We start from the raw sequence: 27,382 nt of genomic DNA, 5'->3' as shown, positions 1-27,382 counted from the left end.
TACTTCAGTGTCTGGAGTCCTTACCAAGCAGTCATTACAGCAGAATGAATGTCAGAGAGGCTCTGCTAGGATTGTAACATGTCAGTATGGCTAGTGAGAAAGTGAAAGGACTTCATTAGAGACTGAGTACAAGTTTGGATCAGGGAAGGATGGGAAAGCAAAATAGCCATGCCCTTCCAAAGTAACCATCCCGGCATTTTCGTGACAGGAAACCTTAATCTCGGTGGCCACATAGAGGTTTGAACTGCTGTCATCCTGAATGAGAGTCTAGTGTGCTAACCACTGTGCCGCTTCACTCAGTAATAAGAAAGTGTAACAGAGATTCCAGAAGAATGTAAATGAGACTCTTTGGAAGAAGGGTGGTGGTGGTCTCACAAATGGGTAAATTTAGGAAATAACTCTTAAAGGAAGACTGCGTAACGGTTCTGCTGTCACCATCATGTATCTTGTGTAGAGACCATGAGAATATGATGAGACAGATGGAGGCAGATACAGAGCATTATATGCACTCATTTTTCTTCTTGCTCAATATGCCATTGGGACTGGAGGATGGAACTTCACTAATACTGCTATGAAATGTCCTCCGCCACACCGTATGGCAGATTGTGGAATGTACTGGCAGGCATAGATTTAAATTTATGTAACGCAAATGATAGTCTATAATTTACTAGTAGGATAATAGGGAACTGTAATTTATCTTCAAAAGATACTGCTTACAAGAGAGTCGTAAAACCTGTATTGAAATACTGCCAAAGGCAGTGGAACCACTAACAAGTTTCACTAATAGCAGACATTAAGTTTAGAAGTAAAGGAGGTCACTGTGAGTAGTCACAGGATTGTTTGTTTGGTAGAAATTGTGTCACAAAACTGTTAGATACATGAACCAAAAGTTCAACTGCTCCTCTTCCCGCTGAGAAACAAACTGTGCTAATAACGGCTCTCACAAATGCATACGACAAGTCATTCTTCCTACACCCCATCTGCAGAAGAAATGAGAAATATTACTATGTGGTATAATAATAGTATTGTCTCTTATGTACCGTATATACCCAAATAATCCGCACACGTTTTTTCCCGAGTTTTAGGACGGTGCACGGATTATTCGAAACATTGTTGGTACTGCTCCGCCTCCTCCAACACATCCCATTATACTATTGCATTGTTGCAGCCTCAGTCTGTGACGCATCAGTAGCACATTAGGAGTGAAGTATTAACGTCTTCAAACTTGTTAATTATGGTTACGAGTTCTTGTTATTGCTCGTACACTGCTAAAGAAAAGGTGAAAATTCTTGAAGAAGCCGAGAATATTGGATACCGTGCAGCAGGAAGAAAGTAAGACGTGAGTGAGAGTTGTATTCGTGACTGGCAAAAAAATAAAATGCAGCTTCAAAAAACTACCGGTAATAGTAATCGCCGGGTGTCCTCTTGGACACCATGTCCACACAGTCTGTTAGTGGCCTCCCAAGGTGCTGCTGCATCCATTAATTATTAGGAATAAAGCTGGAGAATTAGCCAGTTTTAGAAAGGAAACACCTGGTTTTCATTTCAACTATCCTCACAAAATAGATGTCCACAGATTCTGATCACCTGACAACTGGTCAACTTGCAAAACTGCTGTTAGAACTTGGCATAGTTCATAACATTTGGTCTGATATCCAAATTATTCATCCTTTGTGGATGGTTGCTGCATGAAATATCTCAGTCAAGAGCTGTGGTCTGCATGTTGTTCTAGCCTGTAGTCACTTTGTTTTAGCCTGTAGTCACAATTGGCTTCTGCAGTCAGTGTGATAAGTTTGGACTGACTTTGTCAGGAAGTATTTTCACTTCTTTTGTTGGCATTAAATGTGCCTATGTGCACCACTCTGTGTGAGTACAAACATTGGTTGCACCACTGCAGGCACAGAGTTGCATTTGTCCACACCTTGCCCTTTCCTGCTCCCCTAGTAGATCCTTAGAGCCAGCCAACCAACGGCAACACACTGTCCATGCAGTACAATGTGTCTTTGCACCACCTGTGCCACTGTGAGGAGGTCACTGTGAGTAGTCACAGGATTGTTTGTTTGGTAGAAATTGTGTCACAAAACTGTTAGATACATGAACCAAGATTTTATTTTATTACAAAAACCAACTTTCTAAGTTCAACTGCTCCTCTTCCCGCTGAGAAACAAACTGTGCTAATAACGGCTCTCACAAATGCATACGACAAGTCATTCTTCCTACACCCCATCTGCAGAAGAAATGAGAAATATTACTATGTGGTATAATAATAGTATTGTCTCTTATGTACCGTATATACCCAAATAATCCGCACACGTTTTTTCCCGAGTTTTAGGACGGTGCACGGATTATTCGAAACATTGTTGGTACTGCTCCGCCTCCTCCAACACATCCCATTATACTATTGCATTGTTGCAGCCTCAGTCTGTGACGCATCAGTAGCACATTAGGAGTGAAGTATTAACGTCTTCAAACTTGTTAATTATGGTTACGAGTTCTTGTTATTGCTCGTACACTGCTAAAGAAAAGGTGAAAATTCTTGAAGAAGCCGAGAATATTGGATACCGTGCAGCAGGAAGAAAGTAAGACGTGAGTGAGAGTTGTATTCGTGACTGGCAAAAAAATAAAATGCAGCTTCAAAAAATTACCGGTAATAGTAATCGCCGGGCATTTCGCGGCCAAAAAGCAAAGCATCCGGACCTCGAGAAAAGGCTCTGCGATTATGTAGATGAGAAGCGACAATATGGATGCGCGGTGACAAGTGAAATGTGCCAACTTAAAGCATTGTATTTAGCCAAAGAACTAGGCATTACCAGTTTCAAAGCTAGCCGGGGCTGGCTATCAAGATTTTTCAACCGAAATGGTTTAGGATTCTGGAGGAAAACTACTATCACTCAGCGGCTTCCAGGTGATTACGAGGAAAAAAATAGTGAATTTTCATCGTTATGTGATAAATCTGTGCTGTAAACAGTCCTATATATTATCACAAATTGGTAATGCGGATCAAACGCCAGTCTATTTTGAGATGCCGCTGGACAACAGAGTGAACAGGAAAGGAGAATCCAGCATCATGATACGAACTGGTGGCAGTGAGAAACAAAGATGTGCAGTGATGATGTGTGTAACTGTTGATGGATGAAAACTAGCACCTTACGTGATATTGAAACGGAAAACTATTCCGAAAATATCAGTAAAAGGCATACCGGTATTAGTGAGAGTTAATCCGAAAGGGTGGATGGACAATGAACTTATAATTGACTGGGTGACACATGTTTGGCAACATCGTCCTGGTGCATTACTTAATTTACGCAACGTGTTGGTCCTGGACAGCTTCCGCGAACATACAACTAAGGAAGTGTGAGACAAATTACAAAAAGGGAAAACTGACTTGGTCATTGTCTCTGGAGGCCTAGCATCCATCCTACAACCCCTAGATGTGTGTATATATCGGCCATTCAAAGCTGCACTTAAACAGCGATATACGCAATGGATGGCTGATGAAAACTAGAAGTTCACACCTAGTGGAAAAATCAAATAGCTGGATTTGTCCCAGATTTGTGAATGGGTGAAAAGTCCATGGGACTCCATTCCGCAACCACTGGTGGAAAAATCCTTCAAAAAATGTGGAATCACAAATTCACTGGATGGAACAGAGGACAACGCTCTATGGGAAGATGGTGAAGGCGACAATGATTCTCCCGCTAGTGATGACAATGAAAGTGATGAATAAAGTGGTAAGAGAGGAAACGTACCGGTATTGAGTAAAATATTTTATTGCTCATGCCGTATTAACAAATTCTTAAACAAGATAATTCACATTTCTTTTTTTGCTATTGTAGGTACGCGTAGAGTCCCGGCTGGCGGTGGTAATGTTCCCTGGGCACCCGCCCGTCTAATGGGCCAGCCGGCCAGCTGCATGCCACTGAATGGGTTGCGTTTTAATGATATATCAACCTGTACAGCAGCATTGCTTCAAACCAGTAGTTATTATACATACTTTTGAACACATCATAACGTTGGAACAATTTTTTTGTAAATAAAACAAATTAAAGCAACAAATAATTTTTCCCCCTCTTTCTCAAAATTGGAGTGTGCAGATTATTCGAGTGTATACGGTATTTTACAATGCTTTCTAGAGAATTTATTATATGAAGTTTACCCAGTTCCTGACCCATGAGGTGCAAGCCTTTGGACGGTGCTTCCTATGTTGTTACGTTAATGGTGTCATTCTTCTTCTGGTTCTATATTGTATTGAAGATTACAAAGGTCTTAATGACCTTTTAAATAGTGTTGGTACTTCCAGCATTTAATTCTGCTGTCAGACTATTTTGTGGAGCTCATCAGTTTCTCCAGACAGTATGTGCTAATAGCTGCTGGTCACACTTCGATAGAGGGCTTTCTCACTGTCTCATGTGAGAGAATGAAATCTGCTGTGTATGACTTCTTTAGATTGTAAATCTTGCACAACTTTTTAAGAGTGAATACCGTGAAATCATTAATATCATTTTTGCTGTGAAGTGTAGGGGGTGTGTGTGTGTGTGTGTGTGTGTGTGTGTGTGTGTGTGTGTGTGTGTGTGTGTGTGTGTGTGTGTGTGTGTGTGTGTGTGTAGGGTGTGTGTGTGTGTGTGTGTGTGTGTAGGGGGTGTGTGTGTGTGTGTGTGTGTAGGGGGTGTGTGTGTGTGTGTGTGTGTGTGTGTGTGTGTGTGTGTGTGTAATGAAGAGGGAGGCAGATGCCGCTAGCCTACGCCTATCAAATAACACACATTCAGATGGCACTGTAGAGACTGGACTTACTCTCAGGAAGACAATGGTTAAAATTCATATTTGGCCATGTGTTTCTATTGTTTCCCTAAATTTCTTACATATCGGGAAGATTTCTGTGAAAGGACACAATCAATTTGGTTCCCTGATCTTCCTTTAATGAGTCCTTTTGCTCCGTCTCTAATGACTTCATTTTTGACAGGATGTTTAACTCTTGGTTTCCTACCTTCCACTGAATAACACTGAGTACTTGCAGAGCTTAATGTCTGCACCCCACAGTCAGGTCACAACCAACAATCGTGTGAGACACTATGGCAAGGTTTGTGTTGCTGTATTACAAGTAGGTGCAAGGTCAGACGAGTAGGAACATTAAGCCGCCACTATTACTCCCTGTTGGTAAGCTGGAGGCTACAAATCAAGATGCTTGTGGTTCAGTCCAGAGACTTGTTCCTGTCAGTTATCACTTCTTTAATCTCGGGCAATGATTTGTATATGTGGAGAATACTGAGCTGCACAAAGATCCACATTAAACTGGTAAATCGGCCAGCTCCAGTAGGATTGTGCCTAGGAAAGCACTTTTGTATTTAGGCCAACCTTAAAAGTGAGGAACTGCTTTACTTGTACATCAGCTCTCTTCACTAACTTAGAATGGCTATGCCTATTTTTAAATTTCAAATTGGCTACCCCGGTATAGTGCCATTAGAATAGCATGTATTAGTGATACTGGGTAAAGAGGTAGCTGATTCTACCATTAGCATCCTAGTTTTCAACACACACTTATGTGTACAGCTTAGTAATGGGGAGTATATCTTTGCTGTAATAATTTCGCCCTGAGTACTCTGTGCCATTTTTCTTGTCTGCTGTGATTCATACCTATTGCAATATTCCTACATTCACTCAATTTCTATCCAAAGGCAGCTGAATGATAGAGGCACCATAGATTTTAAAAACTGCAGCTTAATTAATAGCTTTGTGAAATATGGTTTTGACTGTTTTTTCTCCTCTTCTGTGTGTACTTCTTTCCCTCCCCTCTTCATTTCCTTATACTCTTTGTTTTTCTTCTTCGCTCCCCATATATTTGCCTACCTCCTTTGCTTCTTACTTCTTCCTTCTCACTTATTCCTTCACATTCCTCCTCCTCTTCCTCTGGTATAACTTCTCTTCCATTCTTCATTTCTTAACTCTCGTTCCGGTGCTTTTGTCCTCTGTCCTCCTCTGCCCTAACTCTCTCTCACTTTCCTACCCTCACTTTCCTCCAGCTGTCGCGTCACATCCTGGGATTGGGTTTTACCAAAAACTTAAAGCCTGTTGACCAATGCCAGAGTGAGACTTTGATCTGGCCAACAGGGAGTCTCGGAGTAATTCTCTGCAGGAAAAGATGATGACTTGCAAAACTACTAACTACAAAGAATATAGATTACAGAGAGTTTATTAGAAATTAATTACACTGCTGTAAACTGAGGTATATCACTGTGATGCCCCACAGCTCATAGGTATTTGAAAAAAAGTCATAATTACAGCCTTAGCTTATGATAAAATCTTTATTTAAACAACTAGTTTCGGTTGACTGACTATCATAAGGTTCTTACATCACCAATTAGGCGAATATAGAATCACTGAAGTCAGATAATAAAACTGTGGGTTTGTCACTGTTGTCACATTATAATATAAATTACATCATCAATATATAAATTGTGCTAGGCAGTGTACTCTTTCATGTTACATCAACAGTTGGCATTAATGCTATGTATGGATGAATACCACATAGATCAGAGGACACAGCTGATTGCAGTTTACTATTAGAGCCAAAGATCTTTTTTGCAGCAGCAGATTTTTTTCAGATTTTTGTGCCCAATGGGCCACTAGAGTTACCTCCAGCAGGAGGAAATGGTGCGAACAGATAGTCGTGTGTAGCTGCTCCCACATCCACATGGAATATTATAAACACATGGGCCCTCTGAGGCCATGACTAGCCTCAGAGTGGTTAGGCGAGTGAAGAGCCTTTTTCATCTTGTCTATACCTAAGATTCATCCAATTGTACATGATATAGCTCCATAGATTTGAAGGAATATTGTGTGCTGATCTTGTGTGTTTGAGTAGAGGTGGATCTGAGGTCCAGACAGAGCACGTTTGATTTCATGTGACAATTGTATTATATCTGTTTTTGTATTTTGGTAATCTGGCGTTGTCTTAACACAGAGCATACGGACGCATTACTGTAAGAATTGATTTTGTGTTCGACAAAGACTCTACATTGACCAGAACACAGCCTGTGTGTGTTAATTATTACAGAGCTCCTTCTGACATTGAAAATTGTCAGTTTATTTTGAGTTCTGTAGGTCTTACAATTGATGCTACATTTAAGGTTCCAAGCTTGCCTGTCAAAGATGGCATGCTTATATTAACTTTATCATAAACTTAATAGCACATTAAAACTATGTCCTGCACTGCATCCCAAAACTAGAACCTTGTCTTTTGCATCTCTTACTTAGTGAGCTATCCAGGCATATCTCACGATATGCCCTCACATCTTTACTTCTGCTAGCACCTATCTCTAAATTTCCAAACTAAACAAAAAACCTCCATTCCTCAAGGACTAGAACTCCCGGAAGCCCAGTGCAGCACATAGTCTTAATCAGTTTGGAAATTTCGAGACAGTGCAAACTCTGCTCTCAGACTGAGAGTGCAGTCATCTTCAGTTCCGATTTTACACCTATAAAATATGTTTCTGCATCAACCGTATTGATACTCTTCTTTAGACTTTGTGACCGTAACAGTTTGGTCTAGTGCTGAAAATCTGTAAATCTCAGATGATTTCCAGCTTTCTACTAAATAATAGGAAGTACCTCTTCTAAGAAATGTATTGCATCAATAAATTTATACATGTGGTGTTGCTGTACCCTGTTTGCATTTGTACATTCACTTTAACATTACATTAATTAGATTTAACATTTCATGTTACTTCTCATGTTCTCAATAATCACATCGTTATTCTCATGGTGCACTCCGTATTCAGTGGTGCATTTCACTTTTCTTAGCCAGGACATCGGCTTGCGGAACAAATGCAAGGCCCTACAGATGCAGCAACTTGTGATGAACTGTAATCACAACATCCCATCATGAAGACGTGTGGCATCCAACTGTATCAATTCACATGCAAAAACAAAGACAAAAACCTCAAAACAGCTTTCCATCCTAAACTGTTTAACTAATAATTGGTTTCAACTGTCACAGTTACCTTTCTAGGGCTAAGTAGACATGGGTAGCAAATATCACCAAAGTGATGTTATGCGATAGCTTCTGCATAAAAAAATTCTTTCTAGAAACTTTTCAGTGACTTGGCATTCTTATTTCAAAATATTATAATACTGGCAATTCCTTTTTTCCCCAGTTCACTATCTTTTATTTCTCTCCTGTCTGGTTTGAACCTTGGCAATAATTCAATTTTCTTTGCTGCAAGTAATTTTTGGTTTACATAAGTTGAAAAGGTTTTCACAAGCTTGACAAAAAGAAGAGTAGATGTGACACTATCCTATACTAGTATCCTGATCTGATTTTCTTTTTCAGAATTGAGACAAGTCTGTGTACTAGAGCAACAAAGTGCCATGTGTGTACTGACAGTATACATTTGGGACGGCAGGTTTCCTGTTGCCAAGAATGTGAAATAACTGTACACCCGAAGGTAAATTAATTTTCCAGCAGGGTCTTTCTTCTTCCTATTATAATGTTTTCTTTCACTTGACTTCAGTGATCTTTACAGTGTTCTTTGCTTCTACCGAAAATGTGTGGCAAACCTCAAACAACACGTCAACCCAATGGAACTCTGGGCTCAAAGTTGTACAGAGCCGAACATGCTGACGTGAACAAAGCAACACCTGGAAGTATGGAGGGTGCTGTGAAAATTTATGTGTGAGTACTATGTATCAAATGGCACAGTAGGGCAATATTTTCTTTTTTTCTTTTAATTTCTAGTTGATTGTGATACACTATTTCCTTCGATTTATCCTTGATGACTTTGGTTTTCAGTAACGGAGAATGGAAGCAAAAGTACTTGCTTCTCAAGGGGAGCGCCCTTCTCATATATGACAACAAGCCTTTGTCGGACAGTGCGTGCCCTGACAGCAAATTTGAATTGTGTTCTGACGATAGCATTACGAGTATTGTCCGCTCTGTGCATTCTCCAGAAACAGCGTCACTTTCAAATTTGGATGTGCCATTCTTGCTGAAGGTAAGAGATATTGTGTCCTCGGAGTTTTTCATGGTGTGGTATGCTTCAATAAAATCTTCTCGTTTTACAAGCCGTGTCACTTTGAATAAAACACTCGAGCTTTTGGTAGCTGTCTCTGCCATCGTCATCAAGAGTTGATCAGCAACTGCTGCTGCTGGTGGCTTGGTGTTTTGCTTATATAGATGTAATGGCAGTGTTCCAGAGGGGGGCGTGAATGACACATGCGTGAAGTGCAAGTTGGGCAGCTCCTAGCAGCTCTGTCCTGCGCAGGACCATGTGACGTCAGATGGCATGAGGGGCTGGTGCCACATTTGAAACTGCCCCGATCATGCATCCCTACAAGTGTCGAGCCTACGTCTTTGCTTTTGCTCAGTGTCCGAAGCAAAAAAATATGGCATTGACCCCTCGTGCCATCTGGTGTCACTTGGCCCCACAATGGGATGGAGCTGGTAGGAGCTGCCCTCAGTGATTTTAACTCCCGACGATAGTAGTGGAGACGGCTTTTGAAAGCCGGAGTGTTTTATTTTTGAGTGATGCAGCTTGTAAACCAAGAAATTTTATCGAAGAGATATTGTTTGTGTTCATTTTTCGTAAGCATAATCTGCCATTGCAGACTTTTAACAATAACTGAAATTTCTGGATGGAGAAATACGTAAAACAAGGGAAATGCAATCACTTGCCTATAGCATACCAGTCCTTGGAGGACAGAAACAAATAGTCGTAGGAAACAGCAGTCTTGCTAGCTTTAGAGCTCTTGCTCTTTACCTAATCAAAGTGTACTCATTCACACACACAACCACACAGACCCGAAACATGCGTTCCCATGACCACAGCAAGACTAGTTACACTGTCTCATCTTCATATATTTCCGTGTGCTGCACTCGAATATCACAATGAAAATTGTCTCCTGGCACAGAGTTACAAGTAATGTGGGACTGTACGTTTCACACATATTGCTACCGTAATTAGTAGGATATTTACATTGATTGTGCTTACCTGGTTTATTCGTACTGTTTCTTTGTCTTCCTCTTGTGTGTGGTGTATGGAGATCTTTCTGTAGTATCTAGCAGAAATCAGCCAGAATATCAATAGTCCACCATCATTTGTACTGCTGTTCTGTAGAGGAATGTCCAGGGCAAACAGTTCACCATACTCATCACTAAATGCACCACAGTTTTCCAGGAACATGGGGTGGGAGTAAAGGAAGTACGTCTTCAGGGTCTTGTTGCGGCCAGTGACATAAGCATGAACGAGTTTGTCTACAAGGTCCCTGTAACTTTTTCTCCTGTTTCCCAAGAGCAATATTGTAACGTTATGAAAACACTGTCAAGCATGTAGCTGGTCAGGGACTAGAGAGGACACTCAAAATGTGTGTCCACCAGCAGCTGTTGTATCCCTGTGGACCAACAAATGTCTCCTTTAAGATCCTCAGCCGAATCATTGAAACTTCTTGCACAAATACTGAAGTGCAGCTTTATTCCTGTGCAACACCCATCATAAGATGCAGTGGTGTGAGAACACTTTTGTGTGGATTTATTAGAGAGCCTTCGTAAATATTTTTGGCCCAGACACAAGAGCTGTTCAAGAAGGCCATAGTGTTTCTCTTGCACGACTGACTGTCACACTCGCACAAGCAACAGCAATACTTAGTGTAAACCCACTTGCAAATGTAACAGCATCGCAATGACTTTGAAATCTCCAGCCATTCATGCTTATTTTAATTAACACAGCTTACAAAGGATTTCAACTTGGAGTTACTTTCTTCAGCTAAGGCAGCGTATGTGACAGGGATTGACAGCTTTTCATTAGTTTTGTGTAACAGTACTGCCTGCAGACTTGTTTTTCAGGCATCTGTAAACGGTCTCCCCTTGGCTGGTTTGTGTATCTTAGATCTTCTAACAAACCGTCAATGTCACTGCAGAATGTAATGTCAGCTTCAGTAGTTAAATGACACACACGTTTTTTCTGGCAGTCCCAAAACAAAGACACACATACTGCTGCAGTTGTGAGGTCTGTGTCACTGGCGGATGATTGCAGATTTTAGGCTGTATTTGTCTGTTCAGAATCGTCACTGTCATTGCTTGATGGTGGTACATGTGGGGGAACAGGACCTTCACCATGAGCCTCAGGGCAAAGGACGGATAAGATATCGGGATATAGAATATTCCTCTGTCTCTTGGTATCAACTCCTTTCCTCATGGGAGGTACCATACAAAAATAGAAATCTGATGTGTGACTTATGGGTTTGCACCAAATAGCAGCCACACCAAACTTGATGGAGATGTTTCTGTCATGCATCCAAGCATTCAGTGTAGATGAACATGAGGTGCAACACACATTGGAGCCCACGATTTATCTTGGTGCCCCGCTCGATGCCGGAAATAAAAGGTCGTTCCCTTGTGTCACTGCTGCAGTCATTGTCATCTTCTTGAACCACATATAACATCTACAAAAATGTAACTAAAGTTATTAGGTTCGTTGTTGGAGGTGCGGGACTTTTTGTGAACGCGCACACTTGCTGAGTAACAATTGTTCAATTTCAATACTTGACCTCGCATATATTCATTGCCAACTGTTCCAACAGTCGTTCCAGTAATAAGTGAACTAACACAGCACAAGAGCATATAGCCTTGTCAAATGACAATCAAAATTTTATCTGGTTTCTCTATTCGATAATGCTCACATGGCAGGACGATATGCACGAATCGTGGTGTACAGCAGTGTTGCCAAATTGTACTGGAAGTGTTCACCTCACTCACTCACAGCAGAGAAATACTCATCACAAGGCATTTGAATGTAGCTCTTAAAACATCCCACAAATGTGACTCTGAAATGTAAACACTTTATTTACTTGCAACCCTGAGGTAGGAGACAATTTTAACCTTTATTTTACGGATGTCCTGATATGATCCTACTCAAGTCTGGATCTATCATTAAGTAGGAATGGGAGTGGGAGGGCTAGGCCAAGTTCCGGGGGATCGAGCAATACAGGCTCTGACAGAGATAGCGAGTGGCGCACCTCAGAATAGGCAACTCTCTCATCCCAAATACGCAGCCAAGGTATGCAGTACAAGCTCACGGTTGGGTGCGGAAAAAAAAAAAAATACTTAGTCACCAGACCTGCTGCAACTGAGCATATACATACCTTAAAAATAAGGGATTTTTTAATATATAAACTAGAACTATGTCATCTTGCTGAGAACGCTAGTAATCAGTCAACAGACCTGCTGCGACCCAACATATACATACATAAAAAGGAGCTTAAACTTAAAAAACTAAAACTATGTAATCAACCAAGTCACAAGCACAGAGTACAACTGCTAGTGGCTGTAGAACATTTGGTAATAACAGTAGATACTCAATGAACACTCAACAATGTTCTGTTGGAAGGCTCTTCTTGTTGCTTGCCGTTAAACAAATTGTCATTCAACGGTGCACCTTAACAACAACAGGAAATATCAACGGTGCTCTGTCAAAAGGTAGTAATCTTGCCAACAGTATTTAATAATCCCAGAGCAACGACATATTTGGTAATAGTAATTTCAAGTGTATGCTCATTGAACACTCAACGTCGCTCAGTCGAAAGGCTCCTCTTGTTGCTTGTGGTTAAACAAATTAACATTCAGCAGTGCACGTTAGCAACAACAGGAAAATTTGGGGAACACTACAAGAAAGCCACGACATGAATCGGCAAGATGTGAACTTGTAGATAAAGTTGACAATATACCATTTAACAATGAACACGCGCACGCCCACACACACACACACACACACACACACACACACACACGGGGGCAGATTCAAATTGTCAAACGGAGAGTGTCGCTCTACCAGGAGGCAATCTTGCTGCTGCAACATTGTGGGCAGCAAAATAAATAGCAAACAACTGGCACATACTAGGTCCAAGAGTCTAGTCTGCGTGAGGCAGCTTCGAATACCCTTGCGAAATGTGGCCATCCATGCTGGCTACCTGCCACCAACTGCCTGTACGCTAGTATGTCCCCTCTCTCCGAAAGCTGCCAGCGATTGCACGCTAAGCACTGTGAACCCTCTGGCGATGCACCAGAGGAAGGAGAGCATGGCTCATGTCCATCATACTGCATGGACGAGGAACTTCAGCTGATGATATGTATGAGAAAAAGTACCATCATTGCTGTGTCTTGAGAGAATGTCTTTGTCTCACATGTCTGGTTTCGGTTGCACATTACTACCGTCCTCAGGCCCCACTACTGCCAAAAGAGTATTAGAATTCTTTGACGCATTTATTGTGCTGTCTTTGTGGCCTAGCTTTCCTCAGGAGTCTCTATTCATTGTCTCCATTGCGCATTTGCTATTAAGAGACAGACAGACAGAGAGAGGGAGAGAGAGAGAGAGAGCGCTGGAGCTCTAAAGCTAGTGGGAATCCGGTATCCCGTTATGTGTTTTTGTATGTCATGCATCGGTCTGCTGTAGGTGAGTTGTTCCCTTTCCCTTATTTTATGTATTAAACCTAACTTTTGGAACTTAAATGTGTCTTCATTAGGAATTTCACTTCCTGAGGATGAGTACTGGCCAGTGATTATGTCTCCATAGAGTTTGATAACTTGAATTTTCTTATTGATACAGTTAATTTAAGAATCTCTAGCTATACTGGCACAGATTTGTTCATATCAAATGTTATGTGTGGTCCTAGACATTTTGCCTTGAACTCAGGATGGCCATTGTATTTACCATTGTCAATCAATCTAATTTATTTTAATTTTCAAATATTTTTAACTCTACGCATACCCAAAACTGCTTACCTTTACACCATCCCATTTTGAGTGAAAAAGTGCATTTCGTAAGTCACCTTTTCTCCTGTTGCTGATTTGCATCTTGGAGTGTGTGTGAGATATATATATATGAAAGAGGCCAGCAATCATGGTGCACTTATGCCATGAAATAACTGTCTGGAAGGTACGTTATCTATCCAAGTAAGCTGTGAATTATGCACAGATCCAGCAAACTGCGCCTAAGAGGAACACAGTGACCGCCTAGTAAACTTAATTTTTTATTGTATTTTTCAGACTCCGCCACCCCCACCCCCCCAAAATAGTTTTATAACCGGTTTAGACTTCTTAACGTTTGTGATCTCTTAGGTTTTCTCAGTGGAATTGATTAATGGTGGTTTACCAGGTATCCAGCTGGCTGAATATATTGGAAGCCCACCATCAATTTTTAGCATTTCGTAACCACATGATGTGTTTAAAAAGAATCTTAAAATGGGTAGTAAAATAGTCTGAAACTAAATTACAAAATCGAAGTTAAATTCTGTACACAGCTGCATGCATTAATATGTTACACAATTACTCATTGAAGTACAACTGAACAGGCCAGGAAAAGCATCCACTATTTAAATAGTACCTTTTTTCTGCTGCCAGCTCATACTTGATTAATAGCAGCTTGACGTAACAGTTGTTTTACAGTGGTTATTTAACGCACACTTGAGACAGCTGGTCACTTTGCCACTTGTGGAACGTGTCTGTTTATATGTGTCATTTAGCAATATATGAAAAGGAAACTGCTACTCACCATTTAGTGTAGATGCTGAGTCACAGATTGGCACAACAAAAAGACTGTAACAAGTAAGCTTTCAGCCAACAAGGCCTTTGTCCAAAAATAGATGACACACACACACACACACACACACACACACACACACACACACACACACACCTCAAAATGACTGCAGTCTGCCAGCTGGAAAGTCACACTGCAAGCAGCAGCAGGCAGTGCATGATGGGAGTGGCAATTGGGTGGGGGTAAGGAGGAGGTGGGTAGGGGGAGGGTTGGTGGGTTAGGGCTAGGGGACCGTGAAGTGCTGCTGGAGAGCGCGCAGGGACTAGGTGGATAGGCCCTCTAGGTGCAGTCGGTAGTTGGGTTAGACAGAGGTGGGGAGGGGGGGGGGGGGTTGGCATGGTGATAGAGGAAAAGGAGATAAGTATAAAGACTGGGTGCATTGGTGGAATGAGGGCTGTGTAAAGCTGGAATGGGAACAGGGAAGAGGCTGGATGGATGAGGACAGTGACTAATGAAGGTTGAGACCAGGAGTGTTATAGGAATGTGGATATATTCCAGGGAGAGTTCCCACCTGCACAACTCAGTACAGCTCGTGTTGATGGAAAGGATCCATAGAAAGTGGGCATGAAAACCAACAAGCTGTCTTTCCAGATGAATGGCCAACGGCGAACTGTGGCCGAAAAAGAAGTGGACCACCTTGTTGCTGAGCATGCTGCCCAACATGACGTCCTTTACTTTCACGACTACTTCACAGCTTCTGCCATATGGATCCTTCCCACCACCACCACCTTTTCTGAATTGCACAAGTGGGAACTCTTCCTGCAATCTATCCCATGTACCTGTAAGCCTCCTGGCCTCAATCTTCATTAGTCATTGTCCTCACCCATCCGGCCCCTTCCCTGTTCCCATTCCAGCATTACACAGCCCTCTATTCCATCCATACTCTTTTTACTTTTCTCCTTTTCCGCTCCTCCCACCTCTCCCCCACTCTCCGTCTTAAGTTTTTGACTGCATCTGACTGCCCTACTCTCTCTCTCTCCATCTCATTCCTGCACACTCCCCAGCAGCACTAACTGTCCCCCGCTCCTACCGTACTATCCCTCTCCTTCCCCTCCTCCTTACTCCTATCCAGTTGCCACTTCCATCATGTACTGGTGCTGCTGCTCGCAGTGTGGCTTCAGCTGCCAGAGACTGCAGTCATTTGTGTGTGAGTTGCGTTTGCTTGCTTGTGTGTATGTGTCGTCTATTTTTGACAAAGGACCTGTTGACAAAAGCTTATTTGTGACAGTCGTTTTATTGTGCCTATCTGCGGCTCAGCATCTCCACTATACCATGAGTAGCAACTTTCCTTTTCACATATTGTTACACTCCATCCTGGATTTTCCATTTTTTATTTACGTGTCATTTAAACTGCCTTTAGTCCAAGCATAACTTATCTGCACCAGTTACTACTTCATTTTTTACTACTGTTCATTTTGACAATGGTATTATTACTACCTATTTTGTATTGTTATATTTTTAATCTTACTTGTGCAATTCTACAGTTAAAAGATTATATTATTATGCAGTTGACTGTGGCTCCTAGTTCCATCAGTTGAAGTGCAGGCATTTTTACATTCGAGTGCCTCTCTTGGTTTGTTCTGATGTATGTTTGAGTTACCGAGTACCATGTTAAAAGTGCATGTACTTTTGTGCAGAAGCTAAGTTTGATTTTAGAATTTAACTTCCTGCTATTTTATTATTCCCTTTTTCCTTTCTTTTGAAACAGATCACCTGATGATGATCCGCTAAGAATTCAGCAATGGTTGTGGTGTTATTTGTGTGAACTGAGGCTGAAGAGATACAGTAAAAGTATTTTGTGAATTGTGCCTTTCAGCATGATGCTGTAATCAGATTGTTATACAAATAAGATGAAAAGAAATTAACATAACTTAGTAGACATTCTTAAACAGAGAAATAATATCGAATCACCAACAGTCCAAAAATAAGAACGATTTGTACCAATAAGAAAAAATGAGTACAGAGTGTGTCTTAAAGTTTTGTACAGAAAGTAACATGTAAAAGTATACTTCCCGTAGGCTAGGAATGCTTCCTTCTAGTGGTCGATTAGTCTGTGGTCTGTTGCTTGTATGTAATGGTAAAATTGCTTGCTGGTAGTTGTACATAGTACGATTCAGCATAAGATTGTCGATGGCTTCAGTATTAATTAGTTCTCTCTTCTTGGTAAGCATAACAGAATCTGATGATGGCAGTCTGCCTAAATCTTTAGTTCACAGCTTACCAGGATAATAAATTGCGATCTAGACAGTTCTCGAATTTTTTCTTACTGTGTCTGTCTCAACATACTTATCTCTGCTCTCAGGTGGAAGTAAATCCTCGGCGAGGTTGCTGGCCGCCGGTGTCACTGCTGCTTCTGATCCCGAGCCCAGAGGAGAAACAGCGGTGGGTCCTCGCCATGGAGGCGGCTGTGACTGGACGGCACGCGCAGTCCTACCGGGGCAGCCGGCTGCTGTCGCTGGACAGGGCCAGTGCGCTGGACATAAACTGCTGCCTGGCACTGTCGGACAAGGTGGGTGTTTCCTTGGCCTTACTGTGCTGATCACTACACTGAATGAATGCTCGTATACAGTTCATGCACTCAGTGATGTGGCTGATGGAAGTGCCCGGAGCTGTGGTAATAAAGTGAATTTGACCAGCATTGACTGCTTTCTGATTCCTGTTGACTAGTTAGTGGATAACATTTCACATTATTGATGTCTCTTGAAGCAGTTAGGCTTTTTAATCACTGTGTGGGTGGGGATTACGGATGGAACCTCTAATGATTTGGAGCCTGGCTCTTACCAAGTGAGCTAGGAACAACCCTGCTTGACTCTCTAAACATGATATATTGTATGATTTTAAACAAAGTTGTATTCTTGGAGAAAATGCTGCCCTATTGGCCTGTTCTTTTACTTATTGATACTTCGTTGGAGCCCATCAACTGGTAACTCAGCATATGCTGGTTGCCTGTCTGCCTCAGCTTTGGTCAAATGACAGCCTGCTCTGGCTGATTTGCTCATTGCCTCTCACAGTGGTACAGGAGATAACCAGATGCGGCACTCTACTCGGGAACTCGAGGGTTACCTGCAGTGTCCTGAATTGCTGGTCAGCTTTATGGTAGATTGTAGAAGCTGGTCCTATGAAACAACAGCTGCGAAGCTGAAGGTCGTGCAGAAATAGGTGTCAGTGTCTTTGGGCAGCTAGAGTGGATTTCCACCATGAGGGAGTTTCCCAACAGAAAAGTGGTAAAATGTGTGCAAAGAAATAGATTATATGATAAGTTACAGAAAGGTATTAAGGTCATTTAAAAAGGAACGATCCTGAGGCCATAAGTGAAAAACACTAAAGGGATTGTAATGCAGTGCTGTTGCCTATGAAAGAAGGTGTGGTCCCAATGAGAGACCCAAAACCCCAAATTTGCCACTGGAGGGTCATGGGCTCGCACCATTGTGACATCCGAGCAAGCACGTGCAAGTGTCAACCCACTCCACTGTACTCAGTAGTACTGAAAACAGACAAATGGAGGCTTCAAAAGAAAATCAAAGGGGTGTAGTGCATTTCCTGGCAGCAGAAAGAGTGCACGGAAAGGAGAAGTATGTCCACTGCAATAGACAAAGTATGGCACATGTGATTCCAAAGACACTTGTTGTTGACCATTGATGCTTGATCTGGAACACCCACATCACATTACCATACCATTGTCCAGCATGTGAATGCCCTCATTATTGAACCCTGTCAAGTTGCAGTGACATATATTGCCCAAGAGGCCACACTGGGTGTCAGAATTGCAACAAACATCCAGTACTCTCTGTACACTTGTCATGTTTGAATGAATTTCCATTTCCATTTCCCACACTACTCATGCTGTAAGGAAATGCACTACACCCCTTTGCTCTTCTTTCGAACCCTGCATTTCTGTTTTCAGCACTACTGAGTGTAGTGGACAGTTGACAGATACACAAGCTCACTCTGTATCATGGCTTGTGCATACGTCGGTGTAGTGATGAGTTTGGGTTCTCAATACTTTTATAGGTACCACACCATTCTTTCATAGACATTGGCTTTATAATACTTTCAGCAGTTTTCATTTTAAAAACTCTGGCTCATTTCTTTTTGAATGACCTTAATATGTGGATTAATATGATGTACAGTCGTGGACAAAACGAGCGAGACCCCTCGCCTTTTCATTATGCTGATCCGCACAGCTTTAAAGTGTGCTACACAGAATAACAGGTAAGGCGATGAAGTGCTGTCAACATACTATGCACAGGCGTAAAACTGAAAAACTATCCGAACTTTGTCAGAGTGTTTTCAGTCGTGTAAGATTATATTAATGCTGATTAGTGTGTTAAACACAACACGTAAATATAAGATATAAATGAAAGAAGAAACACTAATTAGCATGAACTAATTATTGATAGAAGTGGAAAAAGTAGGTGGTAACAAGTATGAAACTCTACAAGAGTTTCATATTGACATCCACAGGGTGCCAGTACAGAATAAAGGTAGCAATAAAACGTATTGGGGGCTCAAGAATTTCTTGAAATTGCTTTACTTATAGTCTATCTGCCTCCATCGAGATTAGAACCGAAAACAAACCAGACCTCCCTTGCAGTAGCAAATACCTTTCACTACACTAGAAGACAACCCACGCAAACAGCCCTCTATTATTACCCCAGACATGAATAAGCCGGCAATTTCGCAACGAAAATGGCAGTATAAAAATTGTGTTATTAGCAAGTTAATTTAATAGGATAATTCTGCACCACCCCAGGAAATAAACGGCGACATAGCTGCCAAACATATTATACAATGTTTAAAATTCTCCATTAGACTCGCCAGAGCCAGAAAATGCTCATTATCCGAAGTGTTTCTAGCTAGCAATGGGAATGCTTGCACTTCTAAAACACCGTGGCATTAATACTGGGATCTGAATTACCACGTGTATAGGCATATGGATTTTATTTGCATTCCTGTAAACGTGATTTGGATCGAAAGCGTAGCTACGAGTAATATGCTGATGTATCGCCTGCAACTAGAACATTTTGAATAAAGAGTAGGGGGAATTATTTATGCAACCCTCATCTTCAGTGACCGTCGTAGCTATTTTTGTGGTTAGGATTTCATCACCTAAATCGGTAAAAATGGAACCCTACTAGTCTCACTTTCTTGACTGTTTGTCTACCCAACACTTAAAACCCGTTTACCTCGAGTATGGGTAGACATAATAATAGGAAATGTATTGCATTTCCTGCGGTATACGGTCCCTTGGTAGTGAAAAAAAGTGAGCCTCTATGTCAACGCAATCTAAAGATACGGCCGTTTATGTAAGGAAAATTTATGCAAAAGTCAAAGAATGGCTCTAAGAACTATGCGACCAAACTGCGTAGGTCATGAGTCCCCTAGACCTAGAACTACTTAAACCTCCCTAACACACATACATGCCCGAGGTAGGATTCCAACCTGCGACTGAATCAGCTGAGCAGTTCGTGACTGAAGCGCCTAGAAAATAGAAGGAAACAAAAACAAATAATAATAATAATAATAAATAATACATGTTTAATTACCCGAAAGTTCCTAAATGCAATGTAACATATACTGTACAGTTAAAAGGAAGTCACGCTTGATCAAGGTCCGCATCACTTTCCATTTTTAACCAGACCTAAGGTCTGAGAAAGGAAAGAAGAAGATGATGATGATAATAATAATAATAATAATAATAATAAACTCCCCGTGGAGGCCCGGGAAAAGAATAGGCCTCCGGTATGTTCTGCCAGTGGTAAAAGGAGACGAAAAGAACAAACCACTAATATGGCTAACCCCCCTTTTGGTATGATTAGTTGGTTCAGGACAGAACTAAAGAAGCCTCGGACAAGCGCCGTCATGGTCGGGGACGACACTTGAACCCTATGCCCGCCCACAATGGTAACGACACCACTAGCCAGCTGGAAAATGATTTAAATCCAAATAGAGGTGTTTTGCAGGATATGCTTCCTGCAACCACCCTAGAAGGAAAACAAAGACAGAGGATGAGATGGTCAGATGAAGTTAATCGACACCTCATGTTCCGTTATTACCAAGCAACAAACCTAGGAACCAACACAACTGGATACAGATCACAAGTATACACAACATTTATTACCAGATACCCAGATTTAAAATTTTTAACAGAACGACTAGCTGATCAGATCCGTGTAATAATCAAAAATAACAGGATACCCCAGTCAGAATTAGAGAACATCAAACAACAAGTACAACAAATACTAGAACAAAATAATGTGCAATCAGAAGAAGAAGCAGCAAATACAGTAATGGACTCAAACATCTCAGAGCAAACAAACAAAGACCAACATGCATCAATTAAACAATCAGGGGAAAACGAAATCTTAAGACAGCCACCAGAACAAGCACAAATAGAACACGAAGAGACACACATGTTAGATATAGAAGAGAAATTTCAGCTGACATATATAGAATACAAAGACACAAATACAGACATTAGACCATTCTTGCATAGACTGCCAAATAACCCACAAGTCGAAACAACAATAAAAACTATCAACACAATCATACACAACAAAATAAATGAAAACACAACTATGGAAGAGTTACAACTACTGGTTTATATAGGAGCACTCACTACACTAAATATACACACTAGGCAGAGATCAGAACAAACCAACACACAGAAGAAACCCACAAAACCAGCATGGCAACACAGGCTACAGATCAGAATAGAAAAACTGAGAAAAGACATTGGACAGCTAACACAATTTATAAGAAATGAAATGTCAGAAAAAAAACGAAAAAGGTTAGGTAAAATCTCACAACAAGAAGCGATAGAGCAATTAGATGAAAAGAAGCAGAAATTACAAGCATTGGCCAAACGACTTACAAGATACAAAAAAAGTGAAAATAGAAGGAAACAAAACCAAACATTAAACACAAACGAAAAGAAATTTTACCAGACAATAGATAACACACACATTAAAATAGACAATCCACCAAACATAACAGACATGGAACTCTTCTGGAGCAACATATAGTCAAACCCGGTACAACATAACAGGCATGCACGGTGGATACAAGCAGAAACAGACACATACAAGATCATACCACAAATGCCTGAAGTGATAATTTTACAACATGAAGTCACCCAAGCAATTAATTCTACTCACAGTTGAAAAGCCCCTGGAAAAGAGAAAATAGCAAATTTCTGGCTAAAGTAGTTCACCTCAACACATTCACATCTAACTAAATTATTTAACATAATATAATACTTTTTACAAATGTCTGCTTGTGTCTGTGCGGATGGATATATATCTGTGTGTGTGTGTGTGTGTGTGTGTGTGTGTGTGTGTGTGTGTGTGTGTGTGTGGCGCGCGCGAGAGTGTATACCTGTCCTTTTTTCCCCCTAAGGTAAGTCTTTCCGCTCCTGGGATTGGAGTGACTCCTTACCCTCTCCCTTAAAACCCACATCCTTTCATCTTTCCCTCTCCTTCCCTCTTTCCTGACAAAGCAACCAGGGGTTGCGAAAGCTCGAATTTTGTGTGTATGTTTGTGTTTGTTTGTGTGTCTATCGACCTGCCAGTGCTTTTGTTTGGTAAGTCTCATCATCTTTGTTTTTAGATAAATTATTTAACACTTACATTGCAGACCCATACACATTCCCTGATACACTTACACATGGAATAAGTTATCTGAAACCTAAAGATCAAGCAGACACAGCAAACCCAGCTAAATATCGCCCCATAACATGCCTACCAACAATATACAAAATATTAACTTCAGTCATTACACAGAAATTAATGACACACACAACACAGAACAAAATTATAAATGAAGAACAAAAAGGCTGTTGCAAAGGAGCACGAGGATGTAAAGAGCAACTGATAATAGATACAGAGGTGACATATCAAGCTAAAACTAAACAAAGGTCGCTACACTACGCATACATTGATTACCAAAAAGCTTTTGATAATGTAGCCCACTCATGGTTACTACAAATATTGGAAATATACAAAGTAGATCCTAAATTGATACAGTTCCTAAACATAGTAATGAAAAACTGGAAAACCACACTTAATATCCAAACAAATTCTAATAATATCACATCACAGCCAATACAGATTAAGTGTGGAATATACCAAGGAGACTCATTAAGTCCTTTCTGGTTCTGCGTTGCTCTGAACCCACTATCCAACATGCTAAATAATACAAATTATGGATACAATATTACTGGAACATACCCACACAAAATCACACATTTGCTATACATGGATGATCTAAAACTATTGGCAGCAACAAATCAACAACTCAACCAATTACTAAAGATAACAGAAGTATTCAGCAATGATATAAATATGGCTTTTGGAACAGACAAATGTAAGAAAAATAGCATAGTCAAGGGAAAACATACTAAACAAGAAGATTACATATTGGATAACCACAGCGACTGCATAGAAGCGATGGAAAAAACAGATGCCTATAAATATCTAGGATACAGACAAAAGATAAGGAATAGATAATACAAATATTAAAGAAGAACTAAAAGAAAAATATAGACAAAGACTAACAAAAATACTGAAAACAGAATTGACAGCAAGAAACAAGACAAAAGCTATAAATACTTATGCTATACCAGTATTGACCTACTCATTTGGAGTAGTGAAATGAAATGGAGTGACACAAACCTAGAAGCACTCAATACACTTACACGATCACAATGCCACAAATATAGAATACATCACATACATTCAGCAACAGAAAGATTCACATTAAGCAGAAAGGAAGGTGGAAGGGGATTTATAGATATAAAAAACTTACATTATGGACAGGTAGTCAATTTAAGAAAATTCTTTCTAGAACGAGCAGAAACTAGTAAAATACACAAAGCAGTCACTCATATAAATACATCAGCCACACCATTGCAATTTCATAACCACTTCTACAACTCTTTAGATCACATAACATCAACAGATACAAAGAAAGTAAATTGGAAAAAGAAAACACTACATGGCAAGCACCCGTATCATCTAACACAGCCACACATAGATCAAGACGCATCCAACACATGGCTAAGAAAAGGCAATATATACAGTGAGACGGAAGGATTCATGATTGCAATACAGGATCAAACAATAAACACCAGATATTACAGCAAGCATATTATTAAAGATACCAATACCACAACAGATAAATGCAGACTTTGCAAACAACAAATAGAAACAGTAGATCACATCACAAGCGGTTGTACAATACTAGCAAATACAGAATACCCCAGAAGACATGACAATGTAGCAAAAATAATACATCAACAACTTGCCATAAAACATAAACTAATAAAACAACACGTTCCCACATAAAAGTACACACCACAAAATGTACTGGAGAATGATGAATACAAATTATACTGGAACAGAACGATTATAACAGATAAAACAACACCACATAACAAACCTGACATCATACTCACCAATAAAAAGAAGAAATTAACACAACTAATTGAAATATCCATACCCAACACAACAAATATACAGAAGAAAACAGGAGAAAAAATTGAAAAATACATCCAACTGGCTGAGGAAGTCAAGGACATGTGGCATCAGGATAAAGTTGACATTATACCAATTATACTATCAACTACAGGAGTCGTACCTCACAATATCCACCAGTACATCAATGCAATACAGCTACATCCAAACATTTATATACAACTACAAAAATCTGTAATTATTGATACATGTTCAATGACCCGAAAGTTCCTAAATGCAATATAACATATACCGTACAGTTAAAAGGAAGTCACGCTTGATCAAGGTCCGCGTCACTGTCCATTTTTGACCAGACATAACGTCTGAGAATAGAAAGAAATAACAATAAAAACCAATATGGTCTCGAACTTGAGAATCAAAGTTACGAAGGAACGACGGTAGCCACTGAGCCACCACTTCAATTGCATTCTCGGGTGCCTTCTACACTACAGCAACAGCCCATTGATAACAGTGACCGTTTTCTCGAAAACGGTAGAGTGTCTGCAGATAAGCCGAAACACATGTTCGCTTATTTTGTCCTCTCCTTCACTGAGCAAAGTGAGCGTATGGCACATGGCGAGTTCCCCTCGTTAGTCGAGTCGCTTCTTACGCCTGGCGAGAACTATGTATGCCTCAAGAGTAAACTGCGCCACTTGGAAACACGGCGAACGAGGATAAACACGTTTTCCTTTTTATAAGGCAACCTTCTACAGCTAAAATTAACGGAGTGTTCTTTAGGTTGCCTCAGATATTTCAGAAATTTTTCTTGTGTTAGGCCTGCCATATGTGCAAAACATAAACATTTCATTTCATGTAATATTTATCAGGATAAGTCATGACAAGAGCGGACCCGTCCCTTCTGAGAAAAATTACAGATTCTACGTTGCTCCACTATGTAATGAAATGGGTATGGGCTTGTGATTTCTCTTTTATGGCATAGATTTCCATGTTACACATACTTGGCCATTGCGTTGTGGCTGCAGTTGTGGAGGAGGCAGTCGGAAGTCTGTCTCCTACTAGCGCTGTTTTCGCAGCAGATATTAACTGACAAGTCATTCAGTCAACGCTAAATGGCCCATCTGGCCGAGGCCGACAAGGGCACTATAATAGCATTCCTTGCAGAGGGATTTTCAAATGTCTATATAGCAAGAACTATGGGTCTTCACAAGTTGATGGTAGCCAGGTGGATTAGACGAAAGAAAGAGAGTGGTAACCTGAATGGAAGGCCTCATGGACGCCACCTCAAAACGGCAGCAGCTCAGGATCGGCAGATACGCCGTTTCAGTGAGAAGCACCCATTTGTCAACGCACGACAAATGCAGCAGACGTTGGGTCTCAATGTTAGCAGTAAGACTGTCGCTAGTCGCTTAAGGGAAAGTGGGCTGAGAACAAGAAGCGCTGCTGTGAAAGAGACGTTGAGTGTTTCCTACAGATAAGCCTGCCTTGCTTTTGCTGCTGAAAATGTCCACAAACCTCTCCAGTTTTGCATGCGAGTGATTTTCACGGACGAAAAAGTATTCTCAACAGCATTAACCGGAAAAGTACTTATCTATTGGGCAAAAGGTGCTAGGTATAATCCAAAATATATTTACAGTTGCCGAAGGAGAGGCAGGGATTCGGTAACGGTATGGGCATGGATATTGTCCGACGGGTGTGGGCTCCTGTGGGAAGGCAGGCTTGATGTGCACAGTTACATATCAGTTCTGGAGAACGTGATGTTGCCTTCTGTGACAGCAAAATTTGGCGATGATGAGATCATGTTCCAAAAAGATCGCTCTTCTACTCATATGGCACGTGTGGTTAAGAGGTGGTTCTACGACCATAAGTAATATTACTGCAATGGAATGGCCACCTAAAGGAGCCGACATGAATCTCATTGAGAATATTTGGGCAAAAATTGTCAGAGTAATACGGGAAAAGGGACAGTCACCGTCGACTCGCCGGCAGCTTTCTGATGTGATTCATGACGCTTGGAATGAGTTACTTGAATCTCCTAATTATGTGGCTAGAGTTGTGGGCTCAATGCCCAACGGACTTCGAGCCGTTGTAAAATCCGGAGGAGGCTATTCACGATACTAAGCAGCATCAGCAGACGTGTAATTCTTCTTTCTTTCTTCTTCTCCCCCCCCCCCCCCCCCCTCCCTCACCCCCCTCCAGCCCTTAACCAATCAACTGGAACAGACATTTCAAGTTATTTATTTTTTTACAGATGTATATTTTATATAATTTTAATGAAACACAGTAAGTGGAATCTGGACAAACAAATTAATTCACAACAAGATATGTAATATTTAATTTGCTAAGAGAAGAAATACTCACGTTATATATTCAAGCAGTCTTTGAAAAATACATGACACACATGTATATGCAAGAAGGGTAAAAATCAATTCAGCACGAATGAAAAATATTGAGGAGAAGCTCGCCGATGAAGGCGTAGTTGGAGAGCGAAGGTTGGGCTAGAAGGGGAGGTAAGGAGGCCCGAAAAAGAAGAGAAAAATCAAATACCCAATAGACTTAGTCGTTGTTGCAGCCGAGGGCTGTTGGTATATGCAATTCGGAGCAACAGTAGAAGAATAGTTTTATTTACTGATTTTTCAGGCTTTATTTTGTGACTTCTAAACAGTGCTGCTTCATGAGACCCACTATTTGTCGACATGTAGCTAAACACCAGAGGTGTAAAAAATTTTGAGAGGTGCCGAACTGCTCTGGAACAGTAACGTGTTTCAGACAAGGAGGTGATTTTTAGTTCATTTCATTTTAACCATTCACAGCACCCTTTGAGAGTCTGATCTACAATTTCATTTTATTATTATGTATCTTTTCTTCACTGAAAGTGAGTGGCAATAAGTTTCAAGATGTAAAGAATAACTGGAAGTTTTTAATTTGTGGAATACATCTGTCCGGAACCGCGCAGCTGCTACGGTCGCAGGTTCGAATCCTGCCTCGGACATGACTGTGTGTGATGTCCTTAGGTTAGTTAAGTTTAAGTAGTTCTAAGTCTAGGGAACTGATGTCCTCACATGTTAAGTCCCATAGTGCTTAGAGCCATTTTGTAGAATAGCGTATTGAACAGTTAATATTTTCAACAAATCTGTAGTTACAGGACATATTAAGAAGCAAGTTGAAAATGGCATTGTCGAAAGATCAGGTTGGTCTCTAAAGGGTCAAACAGCAAATACAAAACTATGGGTAACAACTACTGTTTATGGTGAGGAGCCATAATCTATCTATCTCACTATTCTGTAATTGTGTTTCGGAAGTTTATCGTTGATCCTAGGACTGAAA

At 40.7% G+C, this 27,382-nt stretch overlaps 1 protein-coding gene across 1 annotated transcript in view; it reads left to right on the top strand.

Moving 5' to 3' along the window:
• The window catches only part of LOC126101616 (citron rho-interacting kinase), a 231,250-nt gene that overhangs the window by 133,227 nt on the left and 70,641 nt on the right, over positions 1–27,382 (top strand). The window contains exons 24-27 of the mRNA XM_049912299.1: positions 8,327–8,441; positions 8,520–8,668; positions 8,786–8,987; positions 16,888–17,094. Coding sequence (XP_049768256.1) covers positions 8,327–8,441; positions 8,520–8,668; positions 8,786–8,987; positions 16,888–17,094 — 673 coding nt within the window. The remainder of the gene's footprint in view (positions 1–8,326; positions 8,442–8,519; positions 8,669–8,785; positions 8,988–16,887; positions 17,095–27,382) is intronic.

Source organism: Schistocerca cancellata, chromosome 9, assembly GCF_023864275.1.
Source record: "Schistocerca cancellata isolate TAMUIC-IGC-003103 chromosome 9, iqSchCanc2.1, whole genome shotgun sequence".
Classification (NCBI taxonomy): domain Eukaryota; kingdom Metazoa; phylum Arthropoda; class Insecta; order Orthoptera; family Acrididae; genus Schistocerca; species Schistocerca cancellata.
The sequence above is the reverse complement of the archived record's forward strand: the minus strand, read 5'-3'. Positions and strand labels throughout refer to the sequence as shown.